The sequence below is a fragment of the Eulemur rufifrons genome, chromosome 15 (genome assembly GCF_041146395.1).
Source record: "Eulemur rufifrons isolate Redbay chromosome 15, OSU_ERuf_1, whole genome shotgun sequence".
Classification (NCBI taxonomy): domain Eukaryota; kingdom Metazoa; phylum Chordata; class Mammalia; order Primates; family Lemuridae; genus Eulemur; species Eulemur rufifrons.
The window spans coordinates 94,663,282-94,681,417 of NC_090997.1; the positions used below are offsets into that span (position 1 = coordinate 94,663,282).

General features: G+C 37.7%; 1 protein-coding gene across 3 annotated transcripts; it reads right to left on the reverse strand.

The window, feature by feature from the left end:
• Nucleotides 1-669: 669 nt before the first annotated feature.
• Nucleotides 670-18,048, reverse strand: NUP43 (nucleoporin 43). Of its 3 annotated transcripts, XM_069487584.1 has the most exons (9): nt 18,010-18,048; nt 15,760-15,846; nt 15,316-15,438; nt 14,391-14,468; nt 13,534-13,714; nt 12,114-12,249; nt 11,193-11,344; nt 9,085-9,207; nt 4,619-5,304 (listed from the first exon to the last, which is right to left on the reverse strand). In XM_069487584.1, the coding sequence occupies exons 3-9, from the start codon at nt 15,325-15,327 to the stop codon at nt 5,078-5,080; spliced, it is 909 nt and encodes a 302-aa protein (XP_069343685.1). In that variant the 5' UTR covers nt 15,328-15,438; nt 15,760-15,846; nt 18,010-18,048; the 3' UTR covers nt 4,619-5,077. The 3 variants fall into 3 exon arrangements, with proteins under 3 accessions (XP_069343683.1, XP_069343685.1, XP_069343682.1); XM_069487582.1 differs by lacking the exons at nt 4,619-5,304; nt 18,010-18,048 and adding an exon at nt 670-3,151 and having other exon boundaries at nt 15,760-15,931; XM_069487581.1 differs by lacking the exon at nt 18,010-18,048 and having other exon boundaries at nt 15,760-15,931.
• Nucleotides 18,049-18,136: the final 88 nt, after the last annotated feature.

The following is an 18,136-nucleotide window of genomic DNA, read 5'->3' on the forward strand; positions in this document are numbered from 1 at the left end:
ATCCACATTTTTAGAATTAAATTTTCAATATTAATTGTAACAATATGATCAACAAGTAAGATTTTCACAAACCAACTATAGGGTTTTGCTTCACAAGGCCCCAGAGTTAAAACTAGCCTGAGTTTTAATGTATACAACTCACATGACAGTCAGTGTGTTAAACAGGACCTTTGGTAAATGGGAGTATTTTTTAAATGAATAACAATATTGTGAATTTAGTTCAGTTCAACTGACAGTGATTCACTGCCCACTGTGCATCAGATGCTGTTAAACACTGTTAATGTAACACTAAGACATGGGCCCTGTCTTTGATATTCTGGTCCAGTAGGGGGAGACAGGCTCCTTAACACCTGCTGTAAACACAATTTAAGTCCTGCACAATGGGTTTTTAAAGCAGAGCGCAATGTGGTCCAGATTGTTGGAAGCCTGCAAAAGCTTTCTGCAAAAAATGATACCTAAAGGGAGTCTTGAAGGGTAAGTAGGATTTAGCCAAAAAAGGCAAGAAAGACTGAGAAGGGAACCTTGCCTGAAGAAGTTACAATAAGTAGTTTTGAATATTTGACTATGTGACAAGAGGGATTAAATTTTTTTTGTGGCTTCTAAGACAAATGAAAGCAAACTTCAGTTCAGTATATGAAAATTCATTTATTTAATGAAAACCCACATTAAAGCACACCAACATAAAGCAGATTCTAACATAACATGATTGGTGATTGGCTTGTCTCATAGGCTCACATCATTTCATTAACCCACATGATTCAACCTTTGTACAGGATTGAGTGTTCTGGATCCCACTCACACACTAAAACCCTACCACAATGGGGCATCAATTAGAGCTGTACAAATAAGAAGAAAGTGCACTGGAAAATGGGAAACTTTGTCAGAGTATGTTTTTAAGTATAGGCTGAATGATAATTTGTTGGGAATCCTGCAGAAGTGATGATTAAATTTAGGTTGGAGATGCCCTCCAAGGTAACTTCCACCTCTGATATCAAAAGAAACTCTATCTATGGTGGATCATGCCTGTAATTCTAGCACTTTGGGAGGCTCAGGTGGGAAGATCTCTTGAGCTCAGGAGTTTGAGAACAGCCTGGGCAATATAGTGAGAACCCGTCTTAAAAAAAAAAAAAGAAACTTTGATAGTTTCATGAATAAAGGCAGTGACAATTAATGAATTAATAAATTACAGTGTTATATACATAAAGCTTATTGTTTCTTATTAAAACTGGCAGAAATTGTCAATTGGTATAAAACGTAACACTATTCAAATGTACTTTCTTTTACTTACGGTTACAAGTATCCTTAAATCAAAGGAAAGCCTCAAACTTAAAGCAACTGTTTCCAGTCAAGACAGTATTCTAAATCCATATATGTCTGGCTCTCTTCTACCAATTATTTGCTATAATGATCAAGAGAAATTTTATACATTGCTGCTGGAAACTGCTAACATAAATGAAAGCTTCCAAATTTTCAGCAGAGGAAAGGTAAGGCCAAACAGGCTTGCCAGTCACTGTGCATGGAAAATGTGCCACCTGGGAGCTAGGGTCTTCCTGAAGTGAGAATCAACTCTAGGCCCACTCAGAGAAAGGATGTTAGTCTGCTGGGTAGGAGGGGAGGGTCCCTGCACTGGGTGAAGAGACGGCCATTGCCTTAGCAGGCTTTAGACTATGGCAATAGACATTTGTGCAAAGGGACATATAAAGTCAAAGGAAAATCCATAATAGCTATGTTTTTATTATTGAATCACAAGAGTGCACATTGGACCTGAATAATTGCGAGCCACTGACAGTTTTCATTTTTCCCATTTAGTATGGATGTATGTATTTCCCTGTAGGAATATTAATATGTTTAACTATAAGGTCCTGCTCCAGGCCCAGAGCCATTAACTGCTGTTAAAACAATGTTTTTACTATAGAAACCAGCTTGTCTTATAGAATTTCTTAAATTTTGGACTTGGCTGGTTGTATTCCCACGTTGTCATTAACGTTCTTTTGTCTCCTCTAGGGCCTATAAACTGGTAGAGAGGTAAATCAGGTTCCATTTTGCTGTTGTGAGTTGGGAAGCACAGCTAAACTGAAAACAGTTCTCAAATTGATATTTAGGGTAACAGTAATTTTGTGACTATTTGGTCTACTTCTTTTTAATGCTTGAAAAAAAAAAATCTACCCTGAGCTGAAGAACTATGTTTATACTTACCCCTGGAATACCACAAAAGATAAGTAGTTTCTCCTGGACAAGAATATTTCATAGGTGGTGTTATTTACTCCTTTTACATCACATTAGGAAGAACATGATGTCTGCTTGTCCACTTTTGTGATATAAGATTGATCAGTAGATTCAGGTGTTGTCTGCTTGATCTATTCATCATAAAATTAACCATCAGCAAAAAAGAAAAAAGGAAAAATAAAGGGGAATATACAGATTAAAAGCAATTTAAGAGACATGTAATCCAATGGACCTTGTCTGTTGATGTAAACAAATCAACTATAAAAAATGTTTATGGTCTGGGAAATTTAAATAGTGCTTGGATATTTGATGATATTGAGAAATAAGAATGTAGCATAGGCATGATAATGGTATTATGCTTATGCTTAAAAAAGGTGGGTTCTCATCCTTCAGAGATATATAATGAAGAATTATAAATGAAATATGACATGTAGAATTTGCTTTAAAATTATTCAGAGCAGGGGTGGGGTCATGGAATGGACAACAGCAGAGATTAAATAAGACTGGATGTGTGTTTTTAATTGATGAAGCTGATTGGTGAGTAAATAGGTTCATAAAATAACTCTTTTTATATGCTTAAAATTATCAATAATAAAAAGAAGAAACCTTCAGATATATTTGTTAAATAATTAAATTTCACTCATTCCTGTAATCCTAGCACTCTGGAAGGCTAAGGTGGGAGGACAGCTTGAGCTCAGGAGTTCAAGAGCAGCCTGAGCAAGAGTAAGACCCCGTCTCTACTAAAAATAGGAAGAAATTTGCCAGGCAACTGAAAATAGAAAAAATTACCCGGGTGTGGTGATGCACACCTGTAGTCTCAGCTACTTGGGAGGCTGAGACAGGAGGATCTCTTGAGCCCACGAGTTTGAGGTTACTGTAAGCTAGGCTGATGCCATGGCACTTGCCCAAGCAACAGAGTGAGAGTCTGTCTCAAAAAAAAAAAAAAAAAGTAAATAATTAAATTTCAAATGTAATAATTACATGCAAAATATGAAACCACAAAATATTTATATAAACCTAGGATAGGGATGGCATGATGCCAGGGGCAGAAATTGTAAAAAAAAGAAATCAATTAATTTGACCATATATAAAATGCAAAACTTCAATGAAAAGCCCCATAGGCCAAAAAATTTAAAAATACTTGTATCATATGACCAAAGGCAAAAAAAATTCTTCATATATAAAAAGATGTTACAAATTAATAAGAAAATGCCAAACTATCGAAGAAAATAAAAATGGCTAAGCATATAAGCAAGTTTTAAAAGAAGTACAGACTAAATAAACATTACCGCACTAGTCATAACAGTGAGAAGCTGGAAATGTGAAATAACAAATAATGGGCAGCCAGTTGAAATAAATTATGGTACACATACCTATACCTTAGAATATTAATGATATTAGAGAATGATTACTAGAGAAATGTGTTTGCTGCTAGGGAATGTGCATCCACAATGATATTATGTGATATATTTTCATTTTTATAAAAAAATTATACACATTGATGGATAGAAAGGGGTATGAAAAGACTAGTGTCTCTGTTTGAAATTATAGGTATTTAAATTTTTGACTATTTGCTTTTTCTGTAATGAATTACTTTTGTAGTAACAAAAAGTCTTTAAAAATTAACCCCAGCAGTAAAACTATAAACAGATTAAAATTCCTGTCAGCAATATTCTCTTTCCTTCTCCAGTTCTTTGGAATTCAAAGTTCCTAATTATTTTCAATGAAATAGCTTTCAGACAAATATATGTAAAAAAGCAGATGCATATACCCCTGAGGTAAAGTGGCATAAAAAAATAGCAAACATAAGGTCAGAAAAACAAAAATCTTACCACAATTACTGTTATTGGAATTATAAAGTAAATGAACACGTACTTAAATTGTGTAATAGCAGTGATTTGTCATTAAGGTTTGTGGTCAATAATATATTTATAATAGAACAAACTTTGGAAAAACAATGTCAATAAAACTGTCTTATAACACTGTATGTTAAGTCATTAACATTTGAAATAACAATAAAGATGGCAAAATTCTTTACTCCTACCCTATCATCATATGATTATCACACTTGTTATCTCTCAAATACTAGTTTGGAATTCAGTCCACTCATCAAATTCATCATATTGTATAATGTCCAGTTTGGCAATCTTTGACTACGTTCTAAAGCTAAACAAAAGCAAAAATACTTAGAAAAAATATATTTTTCTTTTTCCAAGAAAAATAAAGTTGGGACTAAGTAGTTGATAGAGTTTTCCTCAAAAATGTATTCTAAAGGAATCTGTCAAAACATTTTCACCTTTAAAAAAATTTGAACATGACTATAAATTTGTCATTTTTGGTATACTCAATTCCTTCTGAAAAAGTTTATTAAAATTATGAAGGAAATAAAATATGGAAGGATTGAAGAAAATACTTGCAATAAAAAGAATCAGTAACAACTGGCTAAGCCACTAGGGATGAGTGTACTCCACATGCTGATGGTAAAAGTTGTGGGACCGCATTGGTGCTTCCCATTACCACCACTGATGTTAAGTCCCACAACATCAAAAATGAAGAATTGGCTCCATGAGCTGTCAATAATAGTCTGTTTGTGCTGATGTACTTACCAGCACAAAGATCCCTCTGCTGTTCAAAATCTTTTGCCATCAATCATCTATTATATTCTGCAATTGTTAGGGAATATTGCACAACAACATAACTAACAAAAGCCGAAAATGGGCATTGACATTAATAGTAGTTTACTAATTTTTCCCCTGCAATCCACATTTTCTGATAATAAAATTTTGCACAGAAGTTGGAATTCAAAAGGCCAATTTTATGTTTTATCCAAAATCTTACAATTACAATACTTTCATGAAAAAAGTTGTCTAGTGACATAAATTGCTTCTGCATCAGTTCCACAAACAAGGCAAGGACCTAAAACATCCAAACTGTTCACAGACAGAGTCCTGTTGGGAAGTAAGCTTGTGATGTCAATACGGTCTTTAGCAGGATCAGTGAGCCAGGAACTTATGAGAGACTGGTGAACATTAGCTTGGTTACTAATGCTATGAGACAAAAATGTACTAGTTCTTCCTCCTGGGAGAAAAAAAGAAAAGGGAAAAAACCTTTCAAGACTGTTTTTATAGTAATAAACATCAAACTTCTGATATTTTAGAAAGGTGATGATTTTGATGTGTTTAATTCTCTGAACAGGCTAATAATTAATTCTTTTATCACACGTCACCATTTTTTGACCAAAGGCTTATTCAGTGTTATTAAATATTCAGATTTCCCTGGGATAATATGGATACTAAACTTAAAGTCTTCAGGTAAAGCAGAAGATTTCATTTGACACTGTCTTTCTGTTCATCTTTTAATGGCAAGTCTCAGAAAGGTAGCAAAATGGCCAGAAGACGTAGAATAAATAAGGAAAAAAGAAACCAAAAATGTAGATAATATACAGAAATACTAGCTCTTGAGTAATAGAAAAATAAAGTGATCATGAGAAAGAAGTTCTGGATATATTTCTAGATGAATACTTCTAAAAATATATTTCTAAATATATATTTATTCCTAAAAATACAATCAACTTGCTTCAGATTATTCTTACCTTTTTTAGATAAACATTATTAAAAGCAGAATTTTACAATATTACTAGATTGAAAACTTTTATCTCTAACAGTACTCTGCATTTAATACAGAATAAAATGAGGCAGAGGCAGTATATTTCAATTTTAGCCATTATTTACAATTTTCTTTCCTCTCAACTTGCTGTTAAAGCAAATAAGGGCAAATTTCATTCACTCAACAAATGGCTGAGTACCTACTATTTGTCAGGCTTTGTGTTAAGAGCTGGGAACACAATACAAAGTCTCTGATGTCTCGAAGCTTAAACATTAGTAGCTTTAAATCTTGCTGACACTTTAAAATCCAGCTCAAATTCCTTCTCTAAAACCTTTGAAGACAACTCTAGTTCATGTTTCTCTTCCTTCTTGGTACTTTCAGCACTTGGATGTACCGTTAATTTACTATCTTGTAACATTTCTTATGTGATGATTTAACTTTCCATGCCCCTTCCCCATAACTAAATTAAGTATTTCTTAAGAGCAAGTTGCATATTTTATATTTGTTTTACTTTTCCACAGTGTCTCACATTGTGCCTTGCAATAGTAGGTATAGAATGTTTTTTTCCAGTCTAACTGAGGTTCCTTAAAAGCAAACTTGCAAATGAACGATAGTGGGGTGGGGGAGAAAGGAAGTAAAAACCAAGTACGTATTTAGTTAATGCTTAGATAAAACTGTTAATTTCTCCATAAATGAAGTTAGCATAGACATGCATGCATGGTTCACACTCCAGAATTTTTCTGGAGAAGTTTTAGAATTTTTTCCCTTAGTTTTTCTGTTTATCTTTCACTGCTCCTATATTTCACATTGCTCTTGAATACTGTAAAAATTAACATATTATTAGAACCACTCTGATGAGACTCCTCTCTGCTTTCATTTTTCCCATCCCTCCTCCCACAGTCTATTTTCAACAGCAGCCAGTGATTCTTTGGAAATATAGGTCAGATCATGCCACTCTCTTGCTCAAAATTCTGATGGCTTCCTATCACACTTAGAATAAGATCTAAAGTCCTTATTATGGCCTAGAAGTCCTATGGTATCTGCTCCTTAGCCACCAGGGCCTATCTCCTACCACTGCCCTGCCCTGCTAGCTACACTGCTGCCACAGTAGCCTTCCTGTTCCTGCCCGTCTGCTGCCTTTGGTACTTGCTGTTTCCTCGAGTGCTTTCATGTGACTTATACCTTCACTTCTCTCAGGTCTCTGCCAAGCAGCCTCTCCTTACACCTCTCACCCCTGCCTTCATTTTTATCCTCTTATTCTGCTTTACTCTTCTTCGCAGTAATTGTCAGTATCTTTGCCCCAGTTATTTTCCTTTTCACTTCTAGTCCCCTTTCCCACTTTACTGTGCTCCACTATGTATTATAGGGGTGGGAGTCTGCAAACTGTTTTCAAGCCTCCTTTGCCACCTGCCATCCGCCATCCAGCTGGGCCCTGCCAATGGGAGGTACTACTGGTGGGTGACTGGAAGGTGGAGGAGGGGAGAATCGGCTCCCTTCCTGCTCCAGTTTTCTAGCAACAATAACACTGGCAGTAGTTCCAGCCTGGTTGAGGTAGCACCTTTTCTGCTGATCCAGAACCAACTTTGCCAGCATTTCCAACAGTGCAGCAGCAGGGGTATTAACAAGTTTTGGGGCGAGGCAAGGTGACTTATACCTGTAATCCTAGCACTCTGGGAGGCCAAGGCAGGAGGTCAGGAGTTTGAGACCAGCCTGAGCAAGAGCAAGACCCTGTGTCTCTACTAAAAATAGAAAACTTAGCTGGGTATGGTGGCATGTGCCTGTAGTCCTAACTCCCCAGGAGGCTGAGGCAGAAGATTGCTTGAGCCCAGGAGTCTGAGGTTGCTGTGAGCTATGATGACACCACTGCACTCTAGCCAGGGCCACAGAATGAGATTCTGTCTCAAAGAAAAAAAAAATTTTGGTTTCTGAAATCTAGGGTAGTTTCTGATTGGACTCTTACTGATACGTTATCTATTTTTTTAACTGTCTGTTACAGCATTTGCTCTATGTGTGTAGAGACTAGAACAGAGCCTGCCAAATGGCAGGCATTCAGTAAATATGTTTGAATGAATGAATAAACAAATGAACTTTGGAACCACAGACAAATGTTCAGAAACAGGAAGCTTGGAAAGTGCAAAAACAGAAACCCTTGATTACAAACAAGTGTATGGCTTCTGACTGACCATTACCTACTGCTGACTTTAATCACAAGATAGGGCCTTTTAACTTGAGAAGAAACCAGTACCTTAATACATAAAAGATTGGCTGGGTGCTGTGGCTCACACCTGTAATCCTGGCACTCTGGGAGGCTGAGGCAGGAGGATCACTTGAGCTCAGGAGTTTTGAGACCTGCCTGTGCAAGAGTGAGATGCCATCCCTACTAAAAAGAGAAAAATTAGCCGGGTGTGTGCCTGTAGTCCCAGCTACTCGGGAGGCTGAGGCAGGAGGATGCCTTGAGCTCAGGAGTTTGAGGTGAGCTATGATGACACCACTGCACTCTACCCAGGGTGACAGAGTGAGACTCTGTCTCCAAAAAAAAAAAAAAAAAAAAAAACCAACAACAAACATGAAACATCTATTTTCTTCTTCCATACACCCTGTCTTGGCAATGCAATATAAAAGACTTGCCAACATTTATCCTATGGTACGAGGACCCAGGTCAACTGGCACTCACAAAGAAGAACCTTGGCTGTTTGAAGTGAGCCAGCTTGTAGCATTTCTAGTCATTAACAGTACAGCAGTAAGTAACTGACAGTCACATTTCAAGCTCTATGATACTCGATACTGAAATTTCCTCTGAGGCAGGAGAATGAAAACATTTTGCCATTAAGTTAAAGATACGAGAATGTCGGCCGGGTGCAGTGGCTCACTCCTGTAATCCGAGCACTCTGGGAGGCCTAGGCGGGAGGATCCTTTGAGCTCAGGAGTTGAAGACCAGCCTGAGCAAGAGCAAGACCCTGTCTCTACTAAAAATAGAAAGAAATTAGCTGGACAACTAAAAATATACAGAAAAAAATTAGCCGGGCATGGTGGCGCATGCCTGTAGTCCCAGCTACTCGAGAGGCTGAGGCAGAAGGATTGCTTGAGCCTAGGAGTTTGAGGTTGCTGTGAGCTAGGCTGATGCCACGGCACTCTAGCCTGGGCAACAGAGTGAGACTCTGTCTCAAAAAAAAAAAAAAAAAGTGAGAAAGACTTTGGTACTTAAAAATATAATAAAAACTACACACAAGAATCTTCATTAAAAAGTTTTACCTTGGTGAAAGAGTGATGACTTTTCAGGTACGTCTGTGGAGGCATCCCAGTGCCAGAGGGACCCATCTTCAGAACAAGTAAATAGATGATCTGGGTTGGATGGGTGAAAGTGAACTTCCCACACTAAGAGATAAGAACCAAGCAGCTTATTCCTGTGCAGAGTGGCTAAACAAACAACATTAAAACCTTATCTCTAGGCATCATCTTCCATTAACCTCCATCACATACCTTTGAATCTCAAGTTTGTGATAATGAAAGGCTTCAAAATTAAAGAAAAGATATAATATATTAGTATCTATCTATCCAAGCTGTAACATGTAGAAAGGAAAAAGCCAAGTAAATTTACTTATGTATTGGGTCACAAAATGAATAGAAGTAATTGCTAAATCATTTGACCTATTACATTTTTTATGAGAAAAAATGACCACTTTTTATGGAAAATATTTTTTTTAATTAGCAAGTTCCCTTATTTTTAATTCCTGTGTCATTACTATATGAAGGTTAATATTATTGGAAAGACTGAGAGAGAAGACCCTAAAAGGAATATATGAATGAATTTCTAAGAGGCATAATCCAATATTGGCTCATGCCAAAAATCTGGACACTTCTGGCCTCTATCACATAAATAGCAACTGGCTCCTAGCAAACCAAAACTTGGAAATGTTCCAAGAATTTGGCTCCAGTTTCAGATGGAGGGCTTTTAAAAAGTCATACTGGGACTGCCCCCTTCACTCCACCCATAAACTTTAAGAGAACTTTATGTGTCTATAGACATCTGGGAGCCAGGACTCTTCAGAAAGTAACCTGCAGCATGCAGATAAAACAGGTATTCTGTTAACAAGGGTTCTGTTAGTCTGGGCTAGGTGACTTTACAAAATCAGTATAAAAAGTGCCTGGGCCGGGCACGGTGGCTCACGCCTGTAATCCTAGCACTCTGGGAGGCTGAGGTGGGCGGATCATTTGAGCTCAGGAGTTCGAGACCAGCCTGAGCAAGAGCGAGATCCTGTCTCTACTAAAAATAGAAAGAAATTATATGGACAACCAAAAAAAAAAAAATATATATATATACGTATATATATATATACGTGTGTATACACACACACACACACGCACACACATACATATATATATAAAGTTAGTCGGGCATGGTGGCACATGCCTGTAGTCCCAGTTACTCGAGAGACTGAGGCAGTAGGATCACTTGAGCTCAGGAGTTTGAGGTTGCTGTGAGCTAGGCTGATGCCACGGCACTCTAGCCCAGGCAACAGAGTGAGACTGTGTCTCAAAACAAAGTAAAATAAAATAAAATAAAAAGAAAAAGAAAGTGCCTGAAGTGTGGCATAAAAAGTGAATAGCAAGCAGCCAGGCACAGTGGCTCACTCCTGTAATTCTAGCACTTTGGGAGGCCAAGGTGGGAGGATCACTTGAGGCCAGGAGTTTGAGATTAATAGGCCTGGGCAATAGGGAGGCCCCGTCTCTACAAAAAACATTTTTAAAAAAATTAGCTAGGTGCTCACTTGAGCCCAGGAGTTTGAGGCTGCAGTGAGCTATGATCACACCACTTATTAAGTATTGTCATAAGTACGGCAATACAAACTGGTATTATTACTAGTACTTTTGTTTTAAAGAGATGGAGTCTTGCTATGTTGCCCAGGCTAGAGTGCAGTGGCTATTCACAGGTGCAATCACAGCACACCAGAGCCTTGAATTCCTGGGCTCAAGCGATCCACCTGCCTCAACCTCCCAAGTAAGTGGGGCTACATGTGTGTGCCACCACACCTCTAGCTTAAGCTGGTGTTTAGAAAATTTTTTTTATGTGTTACTGGTATCATTTTAATGTAGAGCAATCTGACAATGCATTAGAGCTGTAAAATTATACAAAAGTTTTGGCTTATCAATTCTACTTCTAAAAAATTATTCTAAGAATACAAGCACATGAAGCTGAATATCTAAGGTTATTTACTACAGTTTTAGATGTAATAATGAAACACGTTAAAGAATTTAACTGTCAAATAAAAACGAATTAGCCATATGTATTGTTATGGAAAGGTGCTTACATGTCATATAACCCACCCAATAAAAACTTTCCATATCTCCACAATACTTACTTTCAGCTTCATGAGCCTTCAGCAGAGACACAGGCATAGTACCTTGTCTAACATCCCAAATACTCAACATTCCATCCTGGCCACCAGTAGCTACAACATGCTGTTGATTGGGATGTCTATCAACACAGTGGAGTGGCACTCGGTCACCAGTCCTTTTGTGGGAGATGCAGTGACATCAAATATGTTATTAAGTATAATTTATCTTTGCATAATACAAGTAACATGTTTTATGTAGTGATTAAATGAGAACTTTATAGAGCTACTGGCTGAATCTTAATGATGCCAAAAAATTAACTAGATTAAACATATGTCTATGTGGTAAGAATTTTTTAAAAATTAAAGACCAAAATTATTCATTCTCACTTCAATTTGGAGACATGGATGCAAGATAATCTGATGGTAAGATGTACTAATACAAAACACATTTCCATTTCTTAGATTTTTTAAAAACATCATATATCAACTATACCAAATAATATTTACTCATCTTATTTAATGCTTTCTTTATATAATGATTTTTTCAGTTTGATACATTCTATTTTCTTAAGACAGAAGAGAAAGTTGCACAACTAGAAAGGCAGATTTCTGCTCAGAAAAAATATCTTGGACCATATTTTCTCTTTAATCATATCCAGAGTATACTGTATCCACTGTACATTTTAACAGTACAATCATTTAATGAGCAGAAATAAGTTCTCCATTAAATAATGTAAACTTCAAAGAGTAAAGTCTCTGAACCAACAAATACTTATCAAATGAAACATGGTACTATCAAGCCCATCAAGTTATACTTGCTCTATCAAATATAATCAGGGATCATTCTCTTAAAACAATTAAAATACATTATGGTTTAAAGTCAGTTGCTACAAACTATCAAACAAATTTTGGATTACACTACTGAAATTACAAATTAAAACTTACAATGATAATATCTGAGAAGGCTCATTTCCTTGTTGTCTGAAATCCCATATTTTTAACTGTCCAATTGAATTTACTGTGAGAATCTCAGGAGTTCGAAGGAAGGTCACAGCATGAAGTGTACTGCTATCTGCATTGTCTAAAAATTTTTAAAATGGTAGTGTTAATGTGTCCCTTTTTCCCCAAGAAGATCTTAAATCACATTCCTTCTATTGATTGAAATATTAGAAATAAAATTTTCAGTAAGTCATAATTTAATTTCTATAGAAAAATGCATTACTCACATTTAAATGGCCTCTCCTTGGATAGAAAAATATCACTCACAGGACATCTGAACTGTTTTCAGATGGAGGGCTGAGTTTTCACATATTCCTCTTTCTCTATTTCCTCTTAAGATTGTTACCCTGCATTTCCGAGATAGTTGTTCAAGCTCCTCTATGTCCAATCTTATTTCCCACTAGTCCTTGACCCAGAACTTCCTTTCTATTGGGCCAAATCCCAGTACTTCCTACAGAGCTCACTCTGACCTTGTATTACTCTGCTGACTCATCCCAAATCTACACATCTTTATTCTCATCAACTCTCTCCTACGTGAACTTGTTCCTGATTGTAATAATGGTCTTTTTCTTTGATTTCCTAGAGTGTTCAGAACTTACGACACATAATCTAACATACAGACTTTCGTTTTGTGCCACACCTCCACACTGCCATTAGGCAATGGTCCTTAATAATAAACAAGTGATGTAACTGAAAACTGAAAATAATAATCAACACCACAAAAAAGCAATATCACAGGCTCAATTCCCAGAGATTCTGATTCAAGAAGTCTAGGGTGGGGAACAGTTAAAGAATCTCTTCAGGCAAGCCTGATCGAGGCAAAGCTGAGAACCAATAGACCACAATAACCCCTGCTCAAAAACTTTTAATGGCTCCTTGGTTTTCCACCTAAAAAATGTTACCTCTGTGGTTTTGCATTAGAGACTCTTTGCAACACAGCCCCAACTTGCCTTTCTTGCTTCATCTTTCATCTCTCTTATATAAATATCTAAAGTCAGGTCAAACTACACTGTCATTCTCTGAATGGTTTTATCCTGCCTCTGGCCTATTCCCTTTGTCTCGAGTGCCATTCTTTAGTGTTACTTGTGGTCTAGATTTAGAACCTAGATAAAATTACTTGCCACCAATGCCCTCAATTCTTTATCTGATAATCCCTTCTAGCCAGGAAAAAAAAAAAAAAAAAGTTTCTGTCTCCTCTGTAGTCAGTCATTCATGCTGGCGTTACCAACAGCACATTGTCTTGACAAAGGGATCCTGCCTTGTATACTTTTATATTCCTCAAACATTTAATATTGTGTTTACTTAGCATATGGTAAGTGCTTAATTACTATGTGATGGACAAAAGAAATGTAATGATTTTTCTTACCTATAGTTCTGACAGCTTCCTTGTGATCAGCTCTGAAGAGATTTATTCGACCATCCTCTCCAACCGTGACAATTTCTGGGTTGTTGCACACAATACCTGTACATGGTGCACTGCTATAGGAAGGACTGCCTGGACCTGTGTGGTAGTGAGCTGTTGTCCACTGCTGGTTGACTGACAGAGTCTAGGCATCAGAAATGACAATACTATTAATTAAAGCAAAGTTCTAACAAACTAGCATTTTTCCCCAACAAGAGTATCTTTAAACTCTATCTCACACTATTCTAGAAAAAGAATAACTTTCTCCTTTTTTGAGTACTGAAATCTAGAAACAACTTCCATCAAAGCTCTGTATTCGCTGAATTAGATTCAAAAGGAATATTGTTCAATAACCCCCCACATTTATCTCAAACTACAGAAATGGTTTTTAGGTATCACGTAGATCAAGTAGTTGTATATTCAAAAGTAATTCTTTAAATTCTTATGGGAATGAGCCTGCAGCTAATAAATAAATCTCTATAGCTTTTTCTAAATGACTCCATTAAGAAAAATACTCAACAAGAACTGGGTCTTACATTTACTAGGCATGTCTATTAGTAAGGTGACCCTTATTAATTCTATATTTTAGGTCTAAACTAACAGAATTTACTTAAGGAATATCCAGTTTCAACAAAAGCTCACACAAACATGGTTCTAGAATTAATCTACCAAACAGTGGGTAATGTAACGGTGATATTTTCCCCTTCATGTTTTAAGACTATAAAACTTCATTATTTGTGTAATGATTAGGCATAGTCTCCTTTAAACCTTTCTAAAACTAATTAAAATACAAATTCACCTTTCAAACAAAAGTTCTTTACCTGGTTATTTGGATGGTGAAGGAAAATTGTTACACATCCTGTTGATGAAGCAGCTACAATTCTTTCCTGATCAAAAAACTAAATAGAAAATTTCTGCTTGTTAAAAGATTCAGAAATATTAACAGAGAAGCCTGTTTACTCAAATAGTACTAAACCCTGTAACAATTTTAAAAAGAGCCTACAAATACTAAGAAAATAAAATGTGTTAAAAGATACAAAAGTCAAAACTGCTATACAAATAAAAGTATTTTCATGAAGAATAAACAATAAAATTTTTTTCCTGAACTCATTCACCCATAATTGATTTAATTTTGGACCACCACAATAACGCTTTAAAGAAATACCATTCCTAGGGCTATGCATCTTTCTACAGAATAAAATCCTGGGACTCTAAAGTCATACAGATGAGGATTTGAAAACTTAATTTCATCACCACCACTGACTACTGGTTTCGAGACCTTGGCCAACTTAAGTTCCTTAAGTCTTGATAAACCTGTAAAAGGGGGAGTACTAATCTCTATTTAGGGAGTTGTTATGAGAATTCAAAAAAACAAAACTATGTAAACTACTGTGCACAGTATTTGTCACATGGCATATGTTCAAAAGTATTAGTCTCAGTTTTCTCATTGGTAAAACGGATAACAATACTTGATTCACAGGCATGCAATGAGAATTAAATTAGCTTATGTAAAGCTCTGCACCAAACAGTGCTTAGCACACAGTAGGTGGTCAATCAATAAAAAACTATAATTACATCTATATACCCTTTCCCAGTCCAGATTCTTCCACTTAGTGGTTAAATGATGTTAATTCAGATTCCTGTAAACCAGGGGAGAGACTAGACAAACTTTAAGGTCCTCTGTGTCTTTAAATGTGTTACTCTCAGTTTTTTAAAAGTTAGCTTTTGGATACTACAGAGATTTACCTGTAAATCCATTACATCACCATGGTGTCTGATATCACACAATAATTGAGGGTCTCCTTCGAACCCTCCATCAGAGTCCAAGTTTCCAAAATCTCCAATAGACCACAGTGAAACATAATTTTCCTGAAAAGCAAAAAGTTTTATCTTGAGATAACGTAAATGTCAACTCTGGGAAAATAAAAGCTGTATTGCCTTCAGGCAACCTTGTTCCCAAAGCATCTCAGACAAATGGTATGGTGAGAATGTAAAATGCAAGGAGGTAAGAGGTTCAGGAACACCATCTCTGGCTCTGAGCCTGAGATGAAGGATTGAGAGACGGAGAAGTGCAAGAGAAGCCAGAAGGTGAGTTGGTGAGGGCGGCCGGAAGCGCAGGGGAGAGGGAGAGAGAGAGAGAGAGAGAGAGACACATAGCGCGCGCGCTCTTAGCTCAGGGGCCGAGGATACCTCATTGTCCCAAGAGCCCGTAATGAACGTCTCCGCGGTCTGCAGGCTCCCCGGAGGTACCGGTCGCCAGCGGGTTTTGCTAATTTTCTGAGACACAAACTTCGCATAAATTTCCTCCATGCCAAAATCAGCGTTAACAGGTACAGCAAGAAACACAACGCGCACCTCTCAGTACCGCCCCTTCCCGTGGAGTCCTGATTGGATGGGAACTCACTGGAGAGACGGTGGCTGCGGAGAGTCAATTCTCGTCAGTAGCTCGTGTGTACATCGCCAGCACCCAAAGTGAAGGAACCTGTGGAGCCCATCCTCACAAATGCTGCCCTGAGCAGACGCAAGAGTGCCTTGCGCATTGTGCGGTAGGCCTTGCGTCCACTCTGCAAACTCAGCATAGGTGCACTGAGATAATGTATTTGTGCAATAATTGTGCAATGTAAAATTTAAGAGCAAAATAAAACAAAATCAATGCAGGAGAAACCACCTTGTAACCACACCTAAGTATTCAGTTGCACGTCACTGCACATACACAATGATTTAAAATCCTTAAGTTCTCATGGAAATACCTCGACTAAAGTGCCAACTTATTATCCTAAACTTCTCCCTGTTGTCCCCCAAACAAATCCTTTTGCTTCAAAGTTGATACACACTGTCAGAGCCTGGAGTTGGAATTTTGAAAACTCCAGTTTTAATTTTGATGCCAATTGCCTAGCTGTGTAGCCTTGGTCAAGTCACTCATGTATATAAGTAAGAATGAGTTTGGTGATATCTAATGTCAACTGTGCAGAAATCAGTGCTCTAGGTTCTTTCTGTGCTTTTGGTTACACCTACAACATCCTTCCATTACTCTCTACTTCTCAAAATCCTGTCATTCAAGGATCAGTTCTTCCTGTACCTTTTCCTGATGACTCCAGCCCATCTTGATCTAAATTAACATAGCACTTGATATCTAGATCACTGACACATTTTGCAATCTGTAGTTTTCTTAAGATACAGATCTCTCCAAGTAGAATGTAAATCCTACCAAATACAAGAAGTATGACTTAATTATCTTCTTAATCTCCTTTACACTATAGGTATTCATAACTGTGTGCTGGTTGTTTCATAAACAGGGCCATGATTTGTTGTTGTTTTTATCTGATATTGGTAGTGCTGCTTGACAAGGACAGCTTGTGGAAGCACTGCATGTAAATGCAATTCATCTGCGTCAACTTTAGATAGAGTTATCAGGTTCCTATAGGACTTGATTTTTTTTTCCAACCAGAAGACCATCAAGAAACTGTAGAGAGATGAGTTGGCAAACTATTAAATGGGTAAGAGTCCCAAACCAACAATTTTTATTCCTAATATTGAAACAAAGAACATTGTTTTGCGTTGTTTCATTTATGATCACAGAATCCCAGAAAATAGGTAATGTATATTTCAGATTGGAGGCAGGCTGAGTAACATACTTGACAAAATCTGGCAAGAACTAGAATTTGAAAATTGCTGCTGATGTTACTACCATAGATGTCTTAGAAAGCTAAGACAAAGGTTTTCTTCCTCAAAGTTTACTGGACTAAATGATTGCTGGAATCTGGCGGTCTCAGTTTTAATTAGGAGTCAGCAATTTGTATGCAACAGGCAATGTTCCCTGTCAGCTTCTCACTTGTGGTCTTGCAGAGCTGATAGCAATAAAGCTATAGTGGAATTTGCAAGGCTTAATTAGCTGGAAACGCACACTTGCATCAGGAGAATAACACATTCACTATAGGATACTGTGGTATTTTTTTTTTTTTATTGTAACCCTTTACGTCTGTATTGTCCTAAATGAGCAAAGCTTTGTCCCCCACCCCCATGACCCTCATATGTCATGGTATTTTTCCATTCTCTGAATTTGCACTTTACAGTTGAAAACAAACCAGGATGCTCTGCTTAACCAAACAGTGATACGCTTGCACAAAGCCAGAGGCTGGTGTACTCAAATTAGAGAGGGCCTTTGCCTTGGATTCTATTAAGATTATTGTTCTATTATTCGGGCTCCACCACAGGGAGCCTAGACTCTAACCAACCTAAATATTAGTCAACTGGGTTGGGTGAGGCCGGACGGATGAAGCCCACCGCCTAACAATCTGGACAGCTATAGGAGCAGACCTGCCGCTCGCAACAGCTGACCCAGCGGCGACTGCGGAGCCACCAGCAGCGGCGGCACACATCTACCCCGCCATCCCGCCGTCGCGCTCGGCGACCGGAGACGCAGCCAGTAACGCTACTGACCGCGCCGGGCGCCACTGGCCTGACCGCAGGGCAAAGGCAGTGCCAGTCCAGGACCTCAGAAAGGGACACGCAGTGGCAGCCGCGGCGGCGCTGACTCAGCCCGGCTTCCCTGCGGTTTCCTGACAGC